Source organism: Rhea americana, unplaced genomic scaffold, assembly GCF_003343005.1.
Source record: "Rhea americana isolate MKP2758 unplaced genomic scaffold, rheAme1 scaffold_30, whole genome shotgun sequence".
Lineage (NCBI taxonomy): Eukaryota > Metazoa > Chordata > Aves > Rheiformes > Rheidae > Rhea > Rhea americana.
This window is the reverse complement of record NW_028186424.1, coordinates 2,110,924-2,132,287: the sequence shown is the minus strand read 5'-3', so window position 1 is coordinate 2,132,287 and position 21,364 is coordinate 2,110,924. Positions and strand designations below refer to the sequence as shown.

General features: G+C 36.7%; 1 protein-coding gene across 1 annotated transcript in view; it reads right to left on the bottom strand.

Moving 5' to 3' along the window:
• WFS1 (wolframin ER transmembrane glycoprotein) overlaps positions 1–21,358 on the bottom strand; it is a 38,251-nt gene extending 16,893 nt beyond the window's left edge. The window contains exons 1-3 of the mRNA XM_085309590.1: positions 21,284–21,358; positions 19,658–19,852; positions 918–1,000 (exon numbers count right to left, since the gene is read on the bottom strand). Of these exons, the coding sequence (XP_085165716.1) occupies positions 918–1,000; positions 19,658–19,847 (273 nt within the window). The 5' untranslated portion in view covers positions 19,848–19,852; positions 21,284–21,358. The remainder of the gene's footprint in view (positions 1–917; positions 1,001–19,657; positions 19,853–21,283) is intronic.
• Positions 21,359–21,364: the final 6 nt, after the last annotated feature.

The following is a 21,364-nucleotide window of genomic DNA, read 5'->3' as shown; positions in this document are numbered from 1 at the left end:
AAAAAAAAAAAAACAGTAACGAACAACTGGGAGATGACAACCACTGTTTTCTGTCTTCCAGGCTGAAGCTGGAACAGGATGTTTAAATGATTCACTAACCAAACCCAATGGAAATTAAAACTCCTTTAAACAGTTTTAAGCTCTTTGTACTAAATCTGCTAGGCCCATATACTAGCTTAATGAGATGGATGAGGAAACAGTTACAGTTTTCCAAAACATAAGGCAAACCTAAATTGCTAACACATACGGGGATAAAACTGATGTTACTAACTCAAATACATATGCCCATACACAACCAAATAGTAGTTAATTTCAATAAAGCAGGAGGCGTTTCTTTTTTAATACGTGTTAATTCAACACAAACAGTAAAATAGCAAAACATCAATCTTGTCAACCTCTGGTATCTCTGCTAATGCACCTCATAATGGTATTTTTTCTTCCATAGAGGCCAACATAAGAATCTCTATACCTTTGTAAGCAGTGAAGCACTGAACCAAGTGTTGGTTCATCATTCATTTAGATGAGCAATTAATTTTGTTCCAAAGKGAAAATTAAATCTGAGCAGTGTTCAACAGACACTATCTGCACACCTTCATAAGCACAATAATCTTTGGCATATGGTTTAAAAAAACAGAGCACCATGCCATCGCCATGCTTTCAGCGTAAAAGCCCCCGGTTTTGATAGGCATCCTAAAGGCTTATGCAAGAGTTGGATCTGAAACCAATAATGTTCCCAAGGAAGCAGCATTTCTTGATATAAAGAGGCCATTTGGCATCACCTTTCTTTAACTAGTTTAAGATCAAAAAGACACGGTTCAAATAAGCATCTTTGGAAGAGATAATGGTTCAACTAGAAGCAAGCAGTACTATTTTTGGAATTAGGGGAAAAATAACACCAACAGAGAATCTAAGATTACCTCAGTTTGTGCTTTTGGTTCTCCAGCTTTGGCCCTCTCAAGCAGTTCTTCAAAGAGCACTTCAGGTTCTTCCTTCATGGCCTCTATAAATTAATTTTGATAGAGAAAATCATTTATTAGCAACATTTGGAGTTATTTTATAAATTGTTGATATATTTGGCTGAAGAATTAAAGCAGCATATATAAAACATAGAGCATGATAGTTTTACAAGAACTACAATGCAAATTAACTAATTTCAATATTTATACTCCACCTTAATTTCTCACTTCTGTGCAAAATTTTCCTGCTACTTGTTATTTAGTACCTGCCAAAGGATGATATATACAGTTAGGATTTTCTCAATTAATTTTACAGGATGAACTTCTCAACAGAAGAATTTTCATTACAGTAAATATGAATATCCATAGAATATGTGGTTACAGATCAGCTGTTATACTATTACTATTCCTATTCCTGGTAGTACCCTCACTGAAAAAGAACACTCGAGTCTTCCACCAGGGAGCATGTTTATTCAGTAATGGAGCCTTTGAAGAGTTTTGAATAACTAGCAAACCTTTAAAATGTATCCAGCATATTTGAAAGCTCAGCTCTTCAATCTCTGGAGTACACAGAAGCCAAACATGATTACACCTTTATAAAACTCATTATTTTGTATCCAGCTCAACACTTGATGCTTCATTTTCTCCCTTTTGTATCTGATCTTATATATGCACAAATTGAAAAGCAATCCTCAAAAGCATCATATTGCTCTCCTGGCCAATCATAAAGAAAGGTCTTCAGATCTTTATTTGATAACCAGTGTTCGTAAATAAATTCATGCTGTGTGCCATTTTACGAAYGAAGACCAACTTTCATGGAAAAGCTGATGAATGCCATATGTGCTACTTTTTATGAGAAGACTTACACTTCAAAATTATTGGTAAAGAATTTCAAAGAGTAAAACAATAAAACTTTCATGTTCTAAGTTGGGTAAGCGTAAGAAAGGACGACATACCACTGATTCATAACAACACTTTTACTAACTAACCTAGAATTGTAGCTAGGAAGGAAGATCCAAACTCAAAAGCAAGCTCCAAAGCTTGACCCTTACCACTTTATTCCACAAGGTCACCAAACACACCATTACACTTGGTAGGCTACATACTCAGGACGCAAACAGAATGAGAAAGCACAGTTAGAAAGCAGAGTTTCCAGACGTAAGAAAGCGACTGAGAGAAGCATGCTGGCATCTGCTCAAAGTTACAGACTTCAGTCTCTACCTAATATGGGCAGCAGTAACACAAGAAACTCGGTGAGTAGCCGAGTTAGATGAGGTGCCATTTAATATCAGTTATTTTTCAAAAGGTGGTAGGAGGGAAGAAGTAAACCGGATTCCAAATAACCTCCCAAAGAACAGCACTAGGTACATTCTTTAGTATCTCTGGTACTGGGACTATTTCCAAACAAGAACAGGCTACAAGCCAGTGCTTTCATTAAAATGGATGCATTTTAACAAGAGAAAACCATGAAGCAAGTTTTCTCCTTTAMCATGCCACAGTTTTGTCTGCCAAGCTGCATTTGGAAAAATACTAACACTAGATTATAACACGTTGTCTGGCTAAACAAGGCACATAATGAAAAATAATTTTCATTTAGTACTCCATCTTTTTAGAAAGCTGTAAAAATATTATTGCAAAATAGGCTAAAAGCATCCCAGCAAAATTAACCACTTAATCTCCTTGCTCTGATACATAAGCAATAGCATTGCACTCTAAACAASCCAGAAGTCTGTTTTTCAGATGGCATAACTCACAGCAGCATACATCACTCGGGGGCTCTCTGCTAACAATAAGCAAGAAGTAGCAAAAAGGAGTATATTGCTTTAAAGCAAAATATAATATTCATCCATCTACTCCGCCTACATGAAAAAGGCTTGACAAGACAGAACTTTTTACTCCTATATGTATATTTGCTCATGAACTTTCTCTGAATCAAAATTTCAGCAGCAGTAGTCTGGGCTACGTTTATTTTATTTATTTATTTCCCTTTTTGCTGTTCAGTATTTTCTATGCTTTGAGGAGAACACCACAAACATATCAGTGATACTCTTTGGACAACCCAAAAGAAGAGAAGGCACTATTCAGAAGTCAGTATTTTATAATTAAGTAGAATTTACTTTAAAAAAATAAATARAGAAAGCAGTTTGCTAAACTGATATGAGCCCTAACAGAGTAAACTCAAGAAGCAAACCATCAGACAGGCTGTCCTTGGGGAGATGGAGTTGGCTGTACTAAACTGAGAAGCCCAGCCTTACATTTCATAGTCACAACTCAACTGCAACAGCCAGCGAAGGGCCTGGCACACRCAGAAGCAACCAGCACTTTGGCAGAGGTTCACCCTTGCTCAGCAGCTGCTCATCTCAGCTATAGCAATAGCTGAAAACCCACTTCTCCAGAGCAGTTCAGCAGCAATCTGCACAGGCAAAGCACCTTCCTCCCTCTCCAGCTCTGCTTGCCAGCCGCAGGACCAGGGCATGTCTCTGACCCCTTCTACCTCTTAAATCTTGCTCAGATAAATGTTCACTAGATCAGAACATTTATTTCAATAGAAAGCTGTTCACTCCCATTTTATTTCTTCAACACTGGGATACAGTTACTTTAAAGCAATTACGTTGCAGATCAAAATGTAAAATAATTTGCTTAGAGAAGATGATTAAAAAAAAAAGAAAGAAAGAAAGGCAAGATTAAGAACATGCACCCTTATGGTCCAACCATCATGAGTCTGGAGGAGCACAGGCAGCCTTCTTAAAATCTTTGTTCTAGTGGAGCTGAGTGCCAGTGGAAAGAACTGATCCCTGATGTTATTTTCAACCTATTACCCACTCCCTCCCATTCATTTATCACTTTTGACTGCCTATGTGCTATCATATATGACCTATAAATGTAAATGAAAGATAGCTAATTAAAATTATGTCTGTTGGTTGGATCCCTAGTTGTAGGGAAAGGAGATTATGGTGCGTTTTGGAGATCAAATTTAGAATAGCTTAGTTTCCCAGTGTTCCCATCACTTGCAGTATTTTTTTTTTTCTGCTTATTTTGTAGGGCTGGCTGAAAGGCTGAGGAGAAGGATAATATCAAACTGCATGGCTAAGACATCAATTTACTTCTTCAAAATATTTAGAGATATCCTGGAASGTAAAATGTGCAGTCAAAAGCATGTTTTAGAACAAGGATGGACAATACATCTTCCTTCAATTCAAGTCAAAATTAAGAGGACAAACACTCTGCAAGAGCAAACAGGCTAAGTGATAATCTGTAACTGTTTACCCTTGTTCTTTAGCATATATTTAGTCAGAAAATCTCTYGATGTGTATTCTTCCCACATAAAACTAATGCAATTGGAAATGCTGTCAGTAGAAGCTTTTATTTTCCAGTTTTGMTAAAAACTGATGCCTTTTTAATGTCAAATTTTACTATCTTGAATATAAAAATTTCCAGAAGAGAGTAACTTTCATTTTACAGTACTTCATGTATCTTTTATGACAATTAAAACAGACTTCACTAGCTGTTGTGGGTCAGGTGCATTTATATAAGCCAACGAAGTCTATCAGTTATTCAAAGTTCACAAGCACTATAGTCATTTAAATCAACATATGCAAGTGAAAGCACATGAATTACAGGTGGTCCTTAGCATTCATGTAAGAAGCAAACTAAGTCAGGACAGTGAAGTCGAAGGATAGCTAGGATTTAAGAATTGGCTTTTGTTCTTGTGCTGCCACCAAGACTCTACACGAACCTCAGTATATCACCAGTGCTTCGGTCCCTAATTTACAAAACAAGTTAGTTACACCTTTTCAGAGACAGGTTACTTAAAAATCAGAAATCATTCAGAGGATATTGGGACAATGACACTATTAATAAAACTCAAGAACTTAAGATATGAGCTGATGTGGTGCCCTTTAATTTTCTCAGTTCTACTCCAAAAATGTAAATCTAAGAGTGATGGAAACCAAGCTGGAACATTGTGACTTTATCTGTATATCCCCCACTACAAAAGCTTCCTCATTTTTCTGTAAGGCAAAGTATCTATTGCAATAAGAAATTAATCATGTAAGCCTGCATAATGCTAGTTATCTACAGTATCCACCTCCTCTTATTTTGTGAGCAAATTCCTTCCACACAGGCAGAAACTAGTCTTGCAACAGCCTTGCTCAAAAATGTCCATCTTCTCTRAAAATACAAGTTTTGCTCAAAATGAGTTCCTCTGATCTGTTCACCTGTGCCTACCAGTGCATGGTATTTTCCCGCACCTCCCTGCACTTGTGCACAACTAGGGACACGAAAAAGTGGAAGTAATATATAAATGATTTCTGATCTGCAAAGGATGCAGCAGATGTGTATTTTCCAGACTGCTACTTTTATGTCCTCATACTACAGGAAAGTATTTAGGTTTCTGAAGTGCTGCAGAAACATCCAGTGTAGGTATTTAGGCATTTCATTTAAATGTTAAAGCTGTCACTTAAAATGCATTTTATTAAAACACTACTATTTAAAAAGATTCAATACAGTGAAATTCATGAAGGGCAGTAAGCATTTCACAGTCATATAAAGCATTTAAAAGAGTAAGCTAAAGCTGCATATCATTAGCTGAGAGATTTTTAAAGGTGCTTTCAAAACATATTACTAATGTAATTTTCATTTACTAGTGAAATGTATGTTTTCTAGAAGAAACTCAAAACATAGAAGTAAACCTAAACACAGCTATTTAAGTTGTCAGGTTATGAATAAACTGATGAATATGAAAAACTACTATTTAGCTTTTGAAACTTTATACATGTTGTGTATGTATACATGTATGATATGAACCATACAAAGTAAGATTCCATTTCAGAGAACAGCTTTGCTGTCATAGGCTTAAACAGAAATTTACTATTCATTTCAGAGGCAGGCACTTCTACTGCTTCTATTAGGCTTTTACAGGAAAGAGGAAAAGTTACAAAGGGAAATATTTCATTTTTTTAAAGAATATTAAACACCACCATCTTCAGATGCAACTCTTGCCCCTTAACTCTGAAATTTAGCAATTACATTTGTAAGAAGGCAGTTAATTCATAGCAGAAAATTAGTCCAGGTGAGATTTTTAAGCACTGATATCTCTCATTTTTATTTTAGAGTTGCAAAAGGAACATATATTATTGATTAACATACATAAGCCTGTTTTTAGAATACATCAAAAATAAACAAAAAACAAAGAACTGTTCAGCATTCATACAAGGTTTTGAAGAATGGGCTTACACTGCCTAGGGAGGAAATCATTTCAAGGCAAAAGGCATTGCAAAGGCAAAAGTTGGCCATGGTTGTCATATAGCTTCCTTCTTGATGTCCTAGCACAAACCAATGGTCATGCTTATAGCCTTCCCATTGACAGCTGAAATGCATCAYCTGTGAATTACTGTAGTTGAGTTGCCTTGTTGCAAAGTTTCTGATGTTAAAAGTAGCAAGTGCTTTACACACAGTTGAGAAAAATAGGGTTTAAAAAATATTGTTATTTTAAAAATACCAGCATTATTAATGGCCCCCTCAATAGACTGTGTGCAACACTTTCATTCATGAATTCTAAAATGTTTAAAGGTAGATAAATAATTATTCTCACAGACAAGGAAACAGATTTTTAGTTATGTCTATACACATACACAGTAGATGTCTTCCCACTCCCCTCAAAACCACCCCAATCTGAGTTCCCTTCTGATTCATAGAAAACTCATCTTCTCTCAACAAAAGAAGTTTTAAAATTATTTCACCCACAAAGAGACAATACAGTGCATAAAAAATGAAAAGTGTTTATTGATGTACTTTTCTACCAAACACGGGCGTTTTAGCACCTCATCTGCTATTATCACCCACTGGCCAGGTGCACAGAGCCACATCAAGGCCACATCAGCACCTGAGTTTTCCAGATAAGACAAGAGGAGAGAAAGTTTGAAGATGGAATGTCAAAGCTAAAAATAATCTTTTAAAATGTATGTTTCTTTTAAAAAAAATATATGCACCCTTTAAGCTGAAGGTCTTCTTTTCACACAGTCATATGGACTAGTCACAAAAGAGAGTTATGTTGCTATGCACAGTATATTAATTTTTACAGATACATTGGCCAGGTGCTTCCAAATCCTTTGAGCAGTGGAAACGAATAAAGAACAGGATAAAAGAAAAACTGGAAGCAGTTTCTCACACAGGAAGCAATAATGAAGACAAAGTATTCATTTGAAAAATATAAGTTTAAAAGAAATTATAGGTTTTACAAGCGAGTATTAAAGCTGCATGGAAATGCTACTGAACAAAAGATTAATGCATTAAGCAACACCCACACTAAGTGTATGAAGGAAGCCTTTATGGCATACACACTTAACATGATCACGACTACAAGCAGTCATTCGAGCTCAGAAACAAACGTGACAAGGGCTTGGAGGAGGAGGAGGAAAGAAACAACCCATGTGTTTGGAAGAATAAAGGATTTTAGATGACAAGATACGAAACAAAATTTCTGGATTTGCCTTCCCATCTCATTATTATAGGTAGAGCTCTGAAATGACTGAAAATAGTTAAGAACAGGGTGTACGCACAATACATATGTTACATTCAGTCCTAACCAGTGGTAACATATTTCCAAGCTTCCTGAATACACAGCTAGAAAAGTACATGAGCATTTTTACCATTTCATGAGAAAATCTGACAGTTTTCAAAACTGGTAATTGCTACCAAGGTGGCCTAGTAAAGTGGCCCAAACAATGGTAAGCAGTGAGTCTCCTAATATCTGGTATTTGATTTTTGCAAATATTAGGGATTTTTTTTTTAATGTAAGATCTTAAATGCAGTTTCCTAAAAGTCTTTTTTGAATACACATGATAAAGACATACAGTGAAAAACAGAGCAGCAACAAGGCCAGAAAACAGTAATCACGACCTYAACTACCCTCACAGACAGAAGATCAGTATCACATTTGGGATTGAGTCAAGATTAAATTTTCAGACAAATTTAATAAATGCCTCATGAAGCATCCAGTCAGGCAGCCCAGAAAAAAATCCTGCTTCTAACTGAGAGGTCAGTGAGCCACTCTGTAATAACAGCAGCTTAGACTTAACACTCATAGGAGTGTCAGAAGCCAAAAATCCACTACAGTTGTATTTAAAAGAATATATGAAAACAAGGAAATTTTATTGAAAAAACATGAGGCAGTCCAAAAGACAAAATGTTTACAGGGAAAGGAAAGTAATGCATTTTTAGAGACTCAAAGCATATACACACCTATCAAAATAAAAGTTTAGGAAGACCTGAAAGCAAAGCCTGCATCAAAAGAGAAGGAAACAAATACAGTAATACACAACAAACAAAAACAAACAAACAAAACTAAGAATACATAATTTGAAATGCTACATGTCAATATACAGTCATGCCAAAATAAATCAAACCAAAAACAGGTCCCCTCCCCCCAAGTTTAAGGTTAGATTTAAAACATACAGCATGACTAGTCAAGAAAAAAGTTGGAAAAACAACTTAATTTGATGTAGTACCCGTTACAACTTTTTACGTTCTTTTGAAAATTCAAGGAACAAGTAAGCTTATGAGTGAGACTATGGGGCCTATTAATAACTATAGTACAATTGGAAAATGAAGACCACGGTAAAAAACCTAAATGATTTACTAAAAGATACTTTTCTCCTGGCAAGTAGTAGCACATTCCTACGCTCCTGTGCAGGAATACTTCCTTCTTTATTTATTTCTTTGAATGAAAATGTGTTGGAAGAAGAATCTCAAATTTAAACATCATATTTTAAAAAGCAGCTATGGAGTCTTTTGATTGTATTTATTCAAGTGTTCTAATGGACTAAAGTCTACTGAACTACATACTAGTGTCTAAACTCTCACTTAAAACCTGAGGAATGGAAAATGGCAAATGTGACACTAGAGAAATCCATGGTAACAGAGACCATTAAGTTTGATCTCCATATAAGACAAATAGATTTAAAAAAAAAAAAAAAAAAAAAGTCCATGGAGGGGACAAAAAATATGCACTGGAGAAAGTCAGTAAAGCTTCTGCATAAGAAGCCTTGGCCTTAGTCCTCTCTGAAGGAGTCAAAAAGTTTGAGAACAGGCAGATCAAGGTTTTATTTCTATCTCCAAGGGTGCTGAGTAAGGCTTCTCACAAAGGTCCTCTAAAGAAATTAGAGGGAAGGGTGTTATATGGATAAACAAGAGAAAGAATGAGAGTAAAAATACATAGCTCACATTCTCCCCGGGGAAAGATTATCTGTTTAGACTTACAAGGATATGAGATAAAGCCTATATTATTCAACAGCTAAGTGATGTGGAAAAATGGGCAAAGAGTAACACGGCAAGATGACAATCTGCTGATGACTACATGTTATTTAGAGAAAAACAGGAGCAAAGAGTGCAAAAAATTGCAGAAGGATTTCATGACCGAGTGACTAAATGATAAAAGAGCTGCTGAAACTCAGCACTGGTAAATGCAAACAAGAAAAAAACATCCTATCACTATGATACACAGTGATAAGCTCTGAATTGACTACCGCCACTCAAGGAGTGAAACCTTGGAGTTGTAACCGTTTTCTGGAAACGGCAGCTCAGCGCTAGTAACACGCTATTCAGGACTTCTTAACCTGGAGAAGAAACTGAGGAGAATTATGCTAGAACTCGTAAAGACAATGAAGAACACAAAGAACGTAAACAGAGCAGCTATTCAGTATCTTATACAAATATCCCCCCCAAAAAAACAAACAAACAAACAAAAACAACCCCAAACCCATCAACCACCACACAGTTGTCTGCCCAAAGGTCAATACTGGACAAACCAGCAGTAGAAGAGAGAATCCTGAAAGGGCTATTAAACACAGACCCCGCCTTTGGGCCAGTAAATCTCTAAGCTACAAAGCATAAAAGAATATTCCGAGAAGGAAACCACTATCTTCGAACATCTTTAACATCTCAGTAAAATATGAATATAATGAAATAAAAACATTGACACTACATTTGAGAAAAACTCCCCTGCTCTAACAGGCATGCTCACAGAAAAGATAACAAGAATCTTGTACTGCAAGAAGTTGGTCACTGTTCAGATTCCCTATAATAACAACACCAAGCATTGATACTAGCTCCTGTAATCCTTCACACAGATTTTACAGAGAGTAATCAGAATATTATTTGAAGTAGAAGAGAGGGAAAAGCATGACAGCATCTAGAGGAAAGATAACTACACTTTTTGTTTTTAATTGCTTTATCCAGTAAGGTCTCCGCTTACATAAGTGGATTTTATATTGATAAGAAATTACAAGATGTCTAGCACTTCCCTCAGTTCCATGCTCTTAACTGACAAGAGCAATTAACATGTTTGATAAAGAATAGTATGGAACAAGCTTTCATCTGCAGATATTTTCCACCAGCTAAATCACCAAGGGGAGCAGGGAGTCTTCCTCAACATTAGATCTCCTCCCATGTTTGAGCAAGTTCTCCACATATCATGAATTGTACTGATGTCTGAAATGATCTATAGCACATACTGTGCTGGGTTGCACTTTCTTGAAGCTTCAGGCCTACTTTGCTTTACTGCTTTGAGATTCTTTATCAAGAAGGTCTTATTTTAATAGAAGCTGAAAGGAAGTAGAGACTGAGTTGCAAAGAAAAGAAAAGAAAATTGCTGTACTCTTACTTTGATAGGATGCCAAGATGAATAACCTATGCTCACTGCTAATCTCTACCTCCCCAATCATCCTCCATAAATGGAGGCTGAACAAATAAATATGTATGGAGAGACAGATGTTATATGGAGAAGACAGATACAGAACTACTCACTGTATTTGAAAGAGCCTCTTCCRTGACTTCCTCTATGATGAACTTAAACCCGGATATTTATCCATATATCTAGAGATATATGGATATAACCATGTATCTAGAGAGTTCTGCGATAACATGGCTTGGAACTGCAACACATAAACCTCATCCCTTACTTAAGATAAACACACCTAAATAATACTTACAGTCAAACTGTTCTCCTACTATAGTAAGTACTGTAAATCAGAATAATAAATAGACTGTGTCAGAAATTTAAACAGGAAAACTAGAGTTTAATATAAATTGTAGCCATCTCTCTCAGCATTGGGCAGGCTTGAAAAAGAAGCAGACAGGAACRGCCCCAAAACATGCTATAAACTCTGTCTTAAAGAAGCTGGACTGGGGCAGAGAAAGAACGTGCAGCACCTTGATCACTTCCACAAACATCCACAAAAAGGGAATCAGCCTCCTGGAAGCTAGTCTTCTTTCAACATTCATTTTTGTTGAAGTTGTATTTCGGGGCCCCGAAATACATTTGATCCCCTGGATTTCAGGGCTTTCCGCAAAATAAAGCTAAAAAAACTAAATGGGAAAAAGCACTGTTTGACTTCTCAAAACCAAGCCTCCAGGAGCTAGAACAACTCACTTGCAAAAGTGGTGTATTTGCAGACTGCTTTGAAACACTGCCTCTTTTGGGCACTGACCAACAGAGTCATACCGATTCTCGGACCAGTGTTTGCAGTAAATTCTGTCTCCTGCCCCTCAGGTCTCATCAGRTTTTTTTTGCTGCTCCTCTGATATTTACCTTTAGTAGATTTMCAGCCAAATATGGAAGCTATTATGTTAAAAATCAATAGAGATCTTGCTACTTAGCTCAAAATGATGAGCTGTAGATAATGATCTAGTCTTTCTGGGCTACTAAAACCAAAGCATGACTGAAGTCATCAAAAGTAACAGCATGACACTAAACTGAATCAGGCAGTTTATAACKGAGGACTGGGTGACTTTACTTCAAGTTCACACATTAAATGTATTAGTTATAGAATATAATTTTCTTGCAAACTCCCAGCAATAGTCCATTTGCTATTAAAAAGAAAATTTTACTATTTTGAAATCTGAAGATTTTACAGGAAACAARAATGCACGCATATACAGAATAAATGCTAGCATATTTTTCAAGGAATAAAAATATTCAAGGAAATCTTAGAAAACTGAATGCCTATGGAGCATGCCTACACAGGGATATTGACCAAATCAGATATAGCAGAATACACTGGAAGGTATTTCTTTGAGTTATGTGCTCTTAATACACTTCCAAAGGTACAGAGATAGTAGTTGCTCTAGAACAGCATCACACGGGATTTTTGGAATAGCATTCATTCTGTAAGCATAATTCTGATAGCTTTTTCGTTTTAACAACAAATCCAAAAACTTCAGGAATCAGTTCACAGTTCTTTAATGAAGTTTTTATTTTAGCTAAAAACCAAACGTTCTAGAATCTGGATGACATTTAAGAGCAAAGATATAGACATATTAATGACAAAAGAAAACCCTTTAATTTGCTAGAAGATGCTATGTAAACATATTTCCAAAGGAGAAGGCATTTGATATATTTTTCTTCAGCAACAGGAGATTTAAAACTGTTAGGCTGTGGGTAGATTGTCTGTTATCAACATGCTTTTAGAAGAAGCTGATCTGTACATTTTGTAAAAAAAAAAAAAAAAATGTTCTAATAGCTTTTATGTGTCACCGGCTTGCACTGTTGAGCTTTCGTGTTGAGAAGAGCCAATCTGAGTCTCTAGAGAAATCCTCCTACTCACTTTCCATAAGCTCCAGAAGTTCACTGGTATTGTGTGCAGTACCTATGTAGGAGTAAAGTTTCTAAAAAGTCTCACGTTCCACTTAAAAGCTTCCACTAGRTATCACGTCATGAACAGAACTTGTTCATATGGAATATAAAGACAGAAACAGAACAGCTGAGAGTTGACTGAAGATGCAGAAATATTTTATAGAACAAATATCACCATCGTGTTAGTTGTTTTTACTAGCGTTAGACCATTATTTACTCATCTGTGGGAGTTAAATCCTTTCATCCATCATGAAACCTGCTGGCTTATCTTACTGCAGTAAAAGAGCTTGATACATCAACAACAAAAAATACATTGCACATTGTTCTTCTATGTACTTCAACTTCCATGTTATGATCTTATGATGGTCCTGCTTGCCCCAAGAACAATTATAACAACAGTTAATTTCTATTAGCATATGTTGTCAGCCATTCTATTTTTAAAAGTGGTAACAGGGAAGAGAGAGGGAAGGGAGTGACATTTGTTTAAAGCAGAGCTGAAGTCTAGGACTCAGCTCTGCTTTCTCAAGGAGCAAGAATACTTCTGTAGATATGATAATAGTGTTAGTCACACCACAATCACAAGTCATCAAACAGCATTAAATTGAAAAGGGAGCAACTTCTGCACCCCCACAAAATGAAAGCAAATTGTCARGAGAGCAGTGAAAAAAAGCAGGTAGGTGGAAGACAAAGAGTGATGATATTATAGACACTATAAATTTTAAAAGTGGAAGTAAATCTACTCTTAAAAGATATTTCTTTCCTGCGTAGCTATTATTGTACAATGATCATTTAAAGTTATTTAAAATTATTTCACATGCACCTAATGAGACAACCCTTCTGCTTTTTCTACACAGAATTCATTATAGCAGGAACATCTCTGATTAAATCTTTTATTGATAAGTACAGAGATAACTCTTTAGTGTGTTCCAAAACCAGAGAGTTAAAAATAAGCTTCTTGTCATTTCTCAGTTGAAATGCATCATTAACCCTCCCTGCAAAACAAAAACTTCCTAAAACAACAACAACGAACTAAAGAAAAGCAGTGTGAGAAAGAGTTGAAATCGTAACTCTCAAACCTACATATTTTTCGTAGGTGAAGATTGAAAGTTATCATAACATCTGCACAAAGTTCCATGGAATTTCAGTGCACTGAGGCTCTTCAACACATATACACCATATCAGTTCATTAACTTACTCCCTTAAAAAAAATGTGCAAGTTCACAGTGCTACATTGCTTAGTAATACTTCAGTAGTAACCACTTTTGCAGAGAATTGTGTTATTTCCCAATTTATTTTTTCCAGTCTCAACTTCTAACTTTTGCAATGAAGCAGACTTGCTTTTATGAAGGGCCCTTTAACAGCAAAACAGTTTCAAGTCTTTCCTATGCATTGATTACTGTGGTGTAAAAGAGATTTGTTGCAGTCCTATCTGAAAATAAATATGCAGGTATTAGGTGCTTCTAAATGTTTTGTTCAAATGTCACTGAGAAAACGTCTAGAGATGTTAGTCTCCAGAAGTTCTTGCTGTTCATGAATTCAAATGCATTACATTAGAGACCTGCTTCACATGAGAAATGTGCTTTGAACTTCCCAATTGTTCCCATTTATTAGGTTTTGTTTGCACAGTGGAAGTGCGCAAGCACTGGATTCCTTTTAAAAGGAACTAAATTGAAAGACTGTATTCCAACTGCTAGGTTAAATTTAGACCTGATTAAATTTAGTATAGAATAAAATCTACAAGATGTGCACCATATGAACCTTGGGTCCTCATCACCAAGTGTTTGACAGATCCACTCCCATTTCATTGCTCCATTTACTAATGTGAACATCGCTTTTCTATCCTTTCACTGCTCATTTCTGTCCCTCTAACACCTTGGTACAGAGGTGGCACAAATGTATTGTGATCATGCACTAAACTGGATCAGGAAATATATCTGACTCTAGGACTTTTGTTTGGATAAAATCTTTTTCCCCTCTAATGCTTGGCAAATGAGCTTTCAAGGAGCCTCAGTAATTACAGGTAAAGTTTGAAGGGGCATTAATAAACTGACAGATAAATTGTTAAGCAATTAGTACTTCAAGGCACAGTCCTCCCCTTCTAACAATCAAAGATTTTTCTGAATTTTCCTCAAGCTTTGCACAACATTTCACTTTTCCTCAAGAGTTAGTTTGTACAAGCAAGCTGTCAGAAATTGAAGACACAAGTGCTAAAACAGAGCTTTGAAACAAAGGTTCTTTGCAATCTTAACTGTAAGAGGCTAAGACTTTGAAAACATTTTTAAGTTGGAGAGGTTCCCTATTCATTAGCCTTCATTGAGTAATGCATTGGAAACATGTAAATTGTTTAGAAGAATTTTTGTACTATTTATAAATTCTAAGTCAAACAATTTATAAAATAATCCTCTTCTGAGATAAAGTTACCTTTCTAAATATGAAGCAGAACTCCACACATCTACAAACAAAACATAAGAAGTTGACTCCTGTCTGCTAAGCTCTCACTACAAATACCTTCCCTRTATGTTCTGGATTCCAAAACAAGAGATTTTTGTTCATAAATCTCTAACAGTAAATACATGGGAAAAGTAAAATTAGTTCTCTAACAAAAGAAGATGCCTCTTCAAGCATCACAACTTAGTCTCACAGTGCTCTCGAAACTATCCAAACTCTCATCTTTGAATTCCTACCTAATTCAGTTTCTCCAGCCTTATTGCTCAACAAATGTGTGTGAGCTATGCAGAAAACAAACTTTCTCCTGCATACAAGAAATTATCACCTTCCCACTGCTTCCTAGATTTCTCTATTGTTCTAGGATATTCTCTTTCACCTTCCCTTCTGTTGCTGACTGGAAGACATTTCCCTATAAATTTAAGATGACACTTAACATGCTAGAAAGAAACTACTGAAGCATTACAGGAAATGAAAACCCCTCTAGATAACCTGCAGCACAGTAAATATTCACCTGGAGAGAGAGTCAGTCTGGATCAAGTTACTGTTACGGTTGAGTTGAATCCGGACATCTCAGGCAAGTATCTAACCACTACTGTGTTGAGAAGCTTCTTTCAAAATCATTTTTCTGAGCTGAAGAGACATTCACTGAGCCACAGGAAGAGCTATTTAGTAGCTCAACCACATAGAACACTGGGATGTGGATTCATGCCTCTCTTCCAAAAGGGTTATATTAATAGCAGCAGTATCCAGATACCAACATCTCAACTAAGTGAAGATGACGATGATGCTGTCTTTTTTTCTAACTATGCTCTATGCACACATACAGGAAATTATTACTCCACCTGCAAGAGTGATGTTTTTAAGCCTACTTGGAGAATTCAGTGTTGGGGCCTCCAGGGCTCTGTTCTGAGCTATTTCTTTGTGCATCGCTCTAGTTCTGTATATCTGAAGGAAGAAACATGCACATCAGAGCTGATGAAATACAGATGCCAAGACGACGCAATGCACTGTTACAGGGCAGGTAGTGCTGGACAGAGATTTTGAGGGGCTTGTGCACCCAGGAAGTAGTAAAAGCTTTTAAGAGATTTGGATCTTAGTSTGCTTCAACGGTCTTCACCAGACTTCATCACCAAGTGGGCATYGGTTGTCTTTTCTCTCGACTATGTTTCTCTTGGCCTAGACAACTAAACTAAAGGCAGAATCTTTTTGTTTAAGTAACTGGCAATTCTCCTATAATTTCCTTACATGAATACTGATGACTCACTGGTTTTACATCTCAGAAGCCCTAATTAGTAGGATTCACTCACTATTAAACTTCCTGTCCAGGCACATCCATGGAAGAGTGATGACTGACTTTTTACGTAAAAGTCAACATATTGTTATTCATCATATTCCTAATATATACAAAAAAATCAGTAACTTACATAAGAAAAAGAACATTATGTTCATTTATGTTCTATTATGTTTCTAGAGAACATAATAGCTTTGGGTAGGAGCAGGAATAAATCCTCGCTTAAAACAAAACAAAACAAACAAAACACTAAGAGCTRCAAATTATCTGAAGCTTACCAACCAAATATTGGTGCTTTCATCAAATCCAGAATTGATTTACATATGAAATCAACAAAGTATTCTTCCTTCCCATTGCGAAATGAATTATATACGGAATAACAACAAAAAGAYTACCTTGTGATAAATTAGCAGAAGGTGGACTGAAAAACTGCTAATAAAACTGTAGCATAGTCATCTGACTCAAACAAAATACATATCCAGCTGAAGATAAGTATATGCTTAAGTACTTTACTGAGCAAGAGCCTGAGCATTCATTTCTTTCCTGTACTACGCTGCAAAATAATGCTGTAGGACTAAGACATGGGTGTTTCCAGGTAATGCTCATATTAATGCTATTGATTTGAATACAGTATATATGAGTAGAGACTGGGAGAAGGGTACAGACAGGAAATACAGGTGCTTTTGGCAAGAATATTCCAAGGACATGAGGTAGATAGGTCTTGAGCTAAAAACATTGTCCTGAAACAGTTTTACATGAACACAGTGTGTCTCTTTATCCCCAGGAGATCATAGCTGCTTACTTAAAAAAAATTTCTAACAAATTTAAGTTTTTCAGATTTTGTAAAAAACACAAGTCATCAATAAACAGAAAGCATTCTACATCTGTAATACTTATTGTAATATCTTTCTGTAGAATAATTCGCTGGCCTTTTCCATCCTTTTTCACATTGTTCTTKGTTTCAGTCATCAGAGGATACCAGTGAATCCAGCCTATTCAAAGTAACTGACTCCTTAATCATCAAAGGAAGAAGTCAGATCTAAGCCTTTCCCATTTTTTTTTTTTTTAATGTAGTGCATTTTTCCTTTCATAAAACCAAAACATACAACAGAACTACACATTACAGCTAAGAGAATGCACCCTTCATTCCTCCTGGAATCAGCAATTTGAACTTTATCTATTGATAGGGGGTCCAGTGATTCTAGGGGATACCTTCTTCACCAGTTTGAGTATTCTGAAAATTGCCAAAGTGCCAATTCTCTGTTTGAGGGAATATTTTTCCYATTTATGTTTTCATAAGCACATATTTGAGTGTGTGAACTTTGAGGACTTCTATTGCTCCTTCTGGAGTATTACTAAAATTCTTGTTTTTAAGTTTTGATGACCAAGGTTGTAGTGGGTGAAAGAATTCTCCACTGCCCTKCTTTCAAATGAGATTTCAGTTCTAAAAACTGTTAGAATTATGGCAAATAACATAAAATACAGTAGAAGAAAATACTGGATGAATAAACATTTTCTCGTTGTCACATTTGCTATCTAAATTCACCAAAATCTTAGCTTAAGAGACTCTGGCATGACACAATGGCAACAGCAGATCATTCTGCAGCATTAAATACTTGAATTAAGGAGAAGATGGAAAGGGTGATTACAGTGACATCAAGCACTGAAAAGATTTTCACAGAAAGATTTAAAGTAATCTGAAATGAGTCATGATTGAAATAGAGAAATACATCAGTGCTCGATATTCCTCTTTTATAAGAACACAAACAAAAGTACCTACAATAAAAAGTACAGCATAGGGAGGCTCAATCATTCACAGACCTGTAAAGAGACAGAACTGAGACAAACCCATGTTTTAAAAAGTCAGATATTTATAAAGAATAAGGACATTTCCAAATTAGCTAGAGAATACCTGACAATCTCTATTGAAAATACCACTAGATTGATAGTTTGCATTTGTTTTCATAAACTTGCATGAACATGGGCACCCACAACAGAAACTTAGGYCTTCCTCTTTTAAATGATACTATGACAAAGCCCAAGACATCTCCATGCTGCATTCCTAATATTGTTGYTATTCTCTTCATGTTGAAGCATACTGAGGAACTGGAGAATGAAGAAAGGAAGAAAATAGATCTATCAATATTGATCCCAAATTAAGAATAATGTGTTAACATCAAAAGTGTCAATTCTTCAAAAGCTCTGAATTATTTTACTGGTGGGTGAGATGAAAAAGTTGGTAATGACACTGTGAGGCACGTTAGAAATTCAGGTATGCAAAAAAAATATATTTTCTTAGTTTGGAATGTGTCCTTTGTTGCCAAAGAACCCCTGAAGTTTGAAAATCAATTTTAAATTAGATGCAAATAGTAGATGTGCTAAYACAGCCACAGTATTGGCCTGAGCCATGTGCAGAGCTCACCTGTATCTSATACATCCCAGATAGACATTCTTGCATTCACACATTTAATAACTTTAAATTCTTGTATTATCTTATTATCTTCAATAAAGCGACCTATATTTACAAATGTAAGGGCATGCACAAACTGTTTCAGAATCAAAGGCCAAGGTTTAAAGAAAGCTAMAGCAGCAATCTTGCTAGGCTTGGAATACAAAAGTTTTTGCACAAGTGTTAGATTACAAATTGATTTTAAAACYGTAACTCAGCTGATGAATACAGGAGCCAGACTTTTTTTTCTACCTTTCTATCTAATATGAAATATTTCTCTCATCCCACCATCACTACTCAATCTGCACCCCTGCCCCAGTGTTARCCTAGTGAGTTTCAAAGTACCATTCTGATTTTGAAATTTTATCATGATTCTTAATCCAACTTCTTATTTGCTTGCTAATCTTAACTTCATTTCTGTTGCTCTGGTTTCATATAGCAGTTTGTTATTCTCTTAGTTTACATTACACTAGTATCTATTCATCTACATTAGAATTCATATTAAAGCTACAGTCAGCATGTGGTCTAGCCAAAAGAAAAAATTAAATTGAAACCTTAATACTTTAATTTATATTTAAGTCTTCCTGCCAGTTTTACAAACAAACCTCATTCCTGTTGCTCTGTGCACACAGAAAAAAAAATGGAAAAAGTGGAAAGCATGCACAAAATAAGCAGCATAAGAACAGTCTGTCTTCTACAACAATAGGTTAAGAAACATTAGAGAAATTTATCTGTCTGAGAGTTTCTCTTCAAATGGTGTTTAACACATACACACAAATACACAGACCTATACATAAATATATGTACACACACACACATATCTGTCAATCTCCTAATGTTTAGTACAAGTCTTGCATAAAAATAATTCTTTTCATAATTACCATTCTTTTCAGCTCTCTCTCTACTATGGGAGTAGCCAGGAATTGAAGAAAAAGATGAGGCATCTCCTGAAGGTGGTCCAGGTTTCTGACTACTCTCACTATGGTCCACAGCGGCAGCATTCAGTTGGGATCTTCCAAGATGCTGCTGAGAGTGAGAGGGACTTGAAGAGGGATCAGGATTGGAATTCATTTTAGCTGCAAAGGAGGAAGAGAATAAGGATTAATGATTGCTTTGTAAAACCAGAGTAAAGGCTTAACATCTGAATGTATGTATGCAATTACATTGTATATATAAAGTTGTATACAAATACATATATACAATTATAATACCAAAAAAAAAAAACACACCAAATCTGCTCTTACGTAGACATTTGCAAAAGAAAGACAGAAAGAATGTAGTCAAAGTTCTCTGACTTTATTTCCTATTCAACCACTATCCGATTTTATGGAATAGAATTTACACAAAACCCATTAAGGCAGRGAGGGAAAGGTCTTACAATTCCTTACCAAAGGAGCCCTTATCATACCTTTTAGGAGAAGGTTTACAATAGGAAAGACAATCTTTCTTCTAAAGGAAAAGTTATAAAAGTTTATTTGCTGATTTAAGGGAAAAATACCGATTGAAAGTTCAGCTTTTACAAGACAGGAAGTATATACAAGACATGCATATAACATCAAAGTATGATGTATACCAACCCCAGCTGCTTACTTAAGCAATTCTCTGGAATTYAAACAGTTCCCAAGGAACACCACAGAAGGTATCTACCTACAACCACACTTTAAAAATCTGCATGTTCAAAACACTGGCTTAGAGATGTTCTCATAAAAATAAAAGTTACATAGGTATTTGATCTTTGATTTTGGCTAATTTAGCTGAAACCTGAATTTTACTTAATGAGAAGACACTAAAAACAATGACAGGATGCTGAAAGTACYAGCAATGCTAGCACTGTGATACATACCCTCTGCAATTTAGACAGCTCACTTGCCTAAAGTCAAAGCTRCTTTGCTGAGAGGAGTGACTGCATTCTGCATTACAGTTCTATATCAAGTTACACATAAACCAACAGAGCTCAATTCGGCCTTCAAACAGGCCTACGGAAACACAAGCGATTAAAATACTTTCCCAGTAAACCAGCAAGATTATTTTTAACCGTTATACAATCACAAAAGTTACTTTACAGGTGGTTTTAAACKTGACCTTGTTGCCTCACCGGCGAGGAGAGGAGCGAGAGGAGGCACAAGGCAGTCCCGGGCGGGGCGGAGGATGCGCCCCGCCGCCGAGGTGCAGCCCCCGGGCGCTGCCCGGCAGCGGCGGCGCCGGCCCAGCGGGCGCCGGAGGGAAACGCTCACCTCGGGGCGGGGGAGGGCTGGGAAACGCCGCGGGCTCCGGCGGTACCCGCTGCGCTCCCTCCGCTAAGGGGGCCGGGGAGCCCCTCGCTGCAAGGCGAGGAGCCCTCCCACTCCAGACCCGGGCAAAGCCAGCTCTSAAATGTGACTTCAGGGCTTAGCCCAGGGTTTAAAATAAAATAAATAAATGAGTAAGTACAGGAAGGGGGAAAAATGGGGCTTTTCGGGAGTGCCCGGGGGCAGAGCCCGCTGCCCCCGCGCCGCGCCGCAACTCACCGCTGCCGAGCCGCGCTGCCTCGGCGGCGGCGGCGGGACGGGACCGGGAAGCCGGCGGCGGCGGCAGAGGGGGCTGCTCCG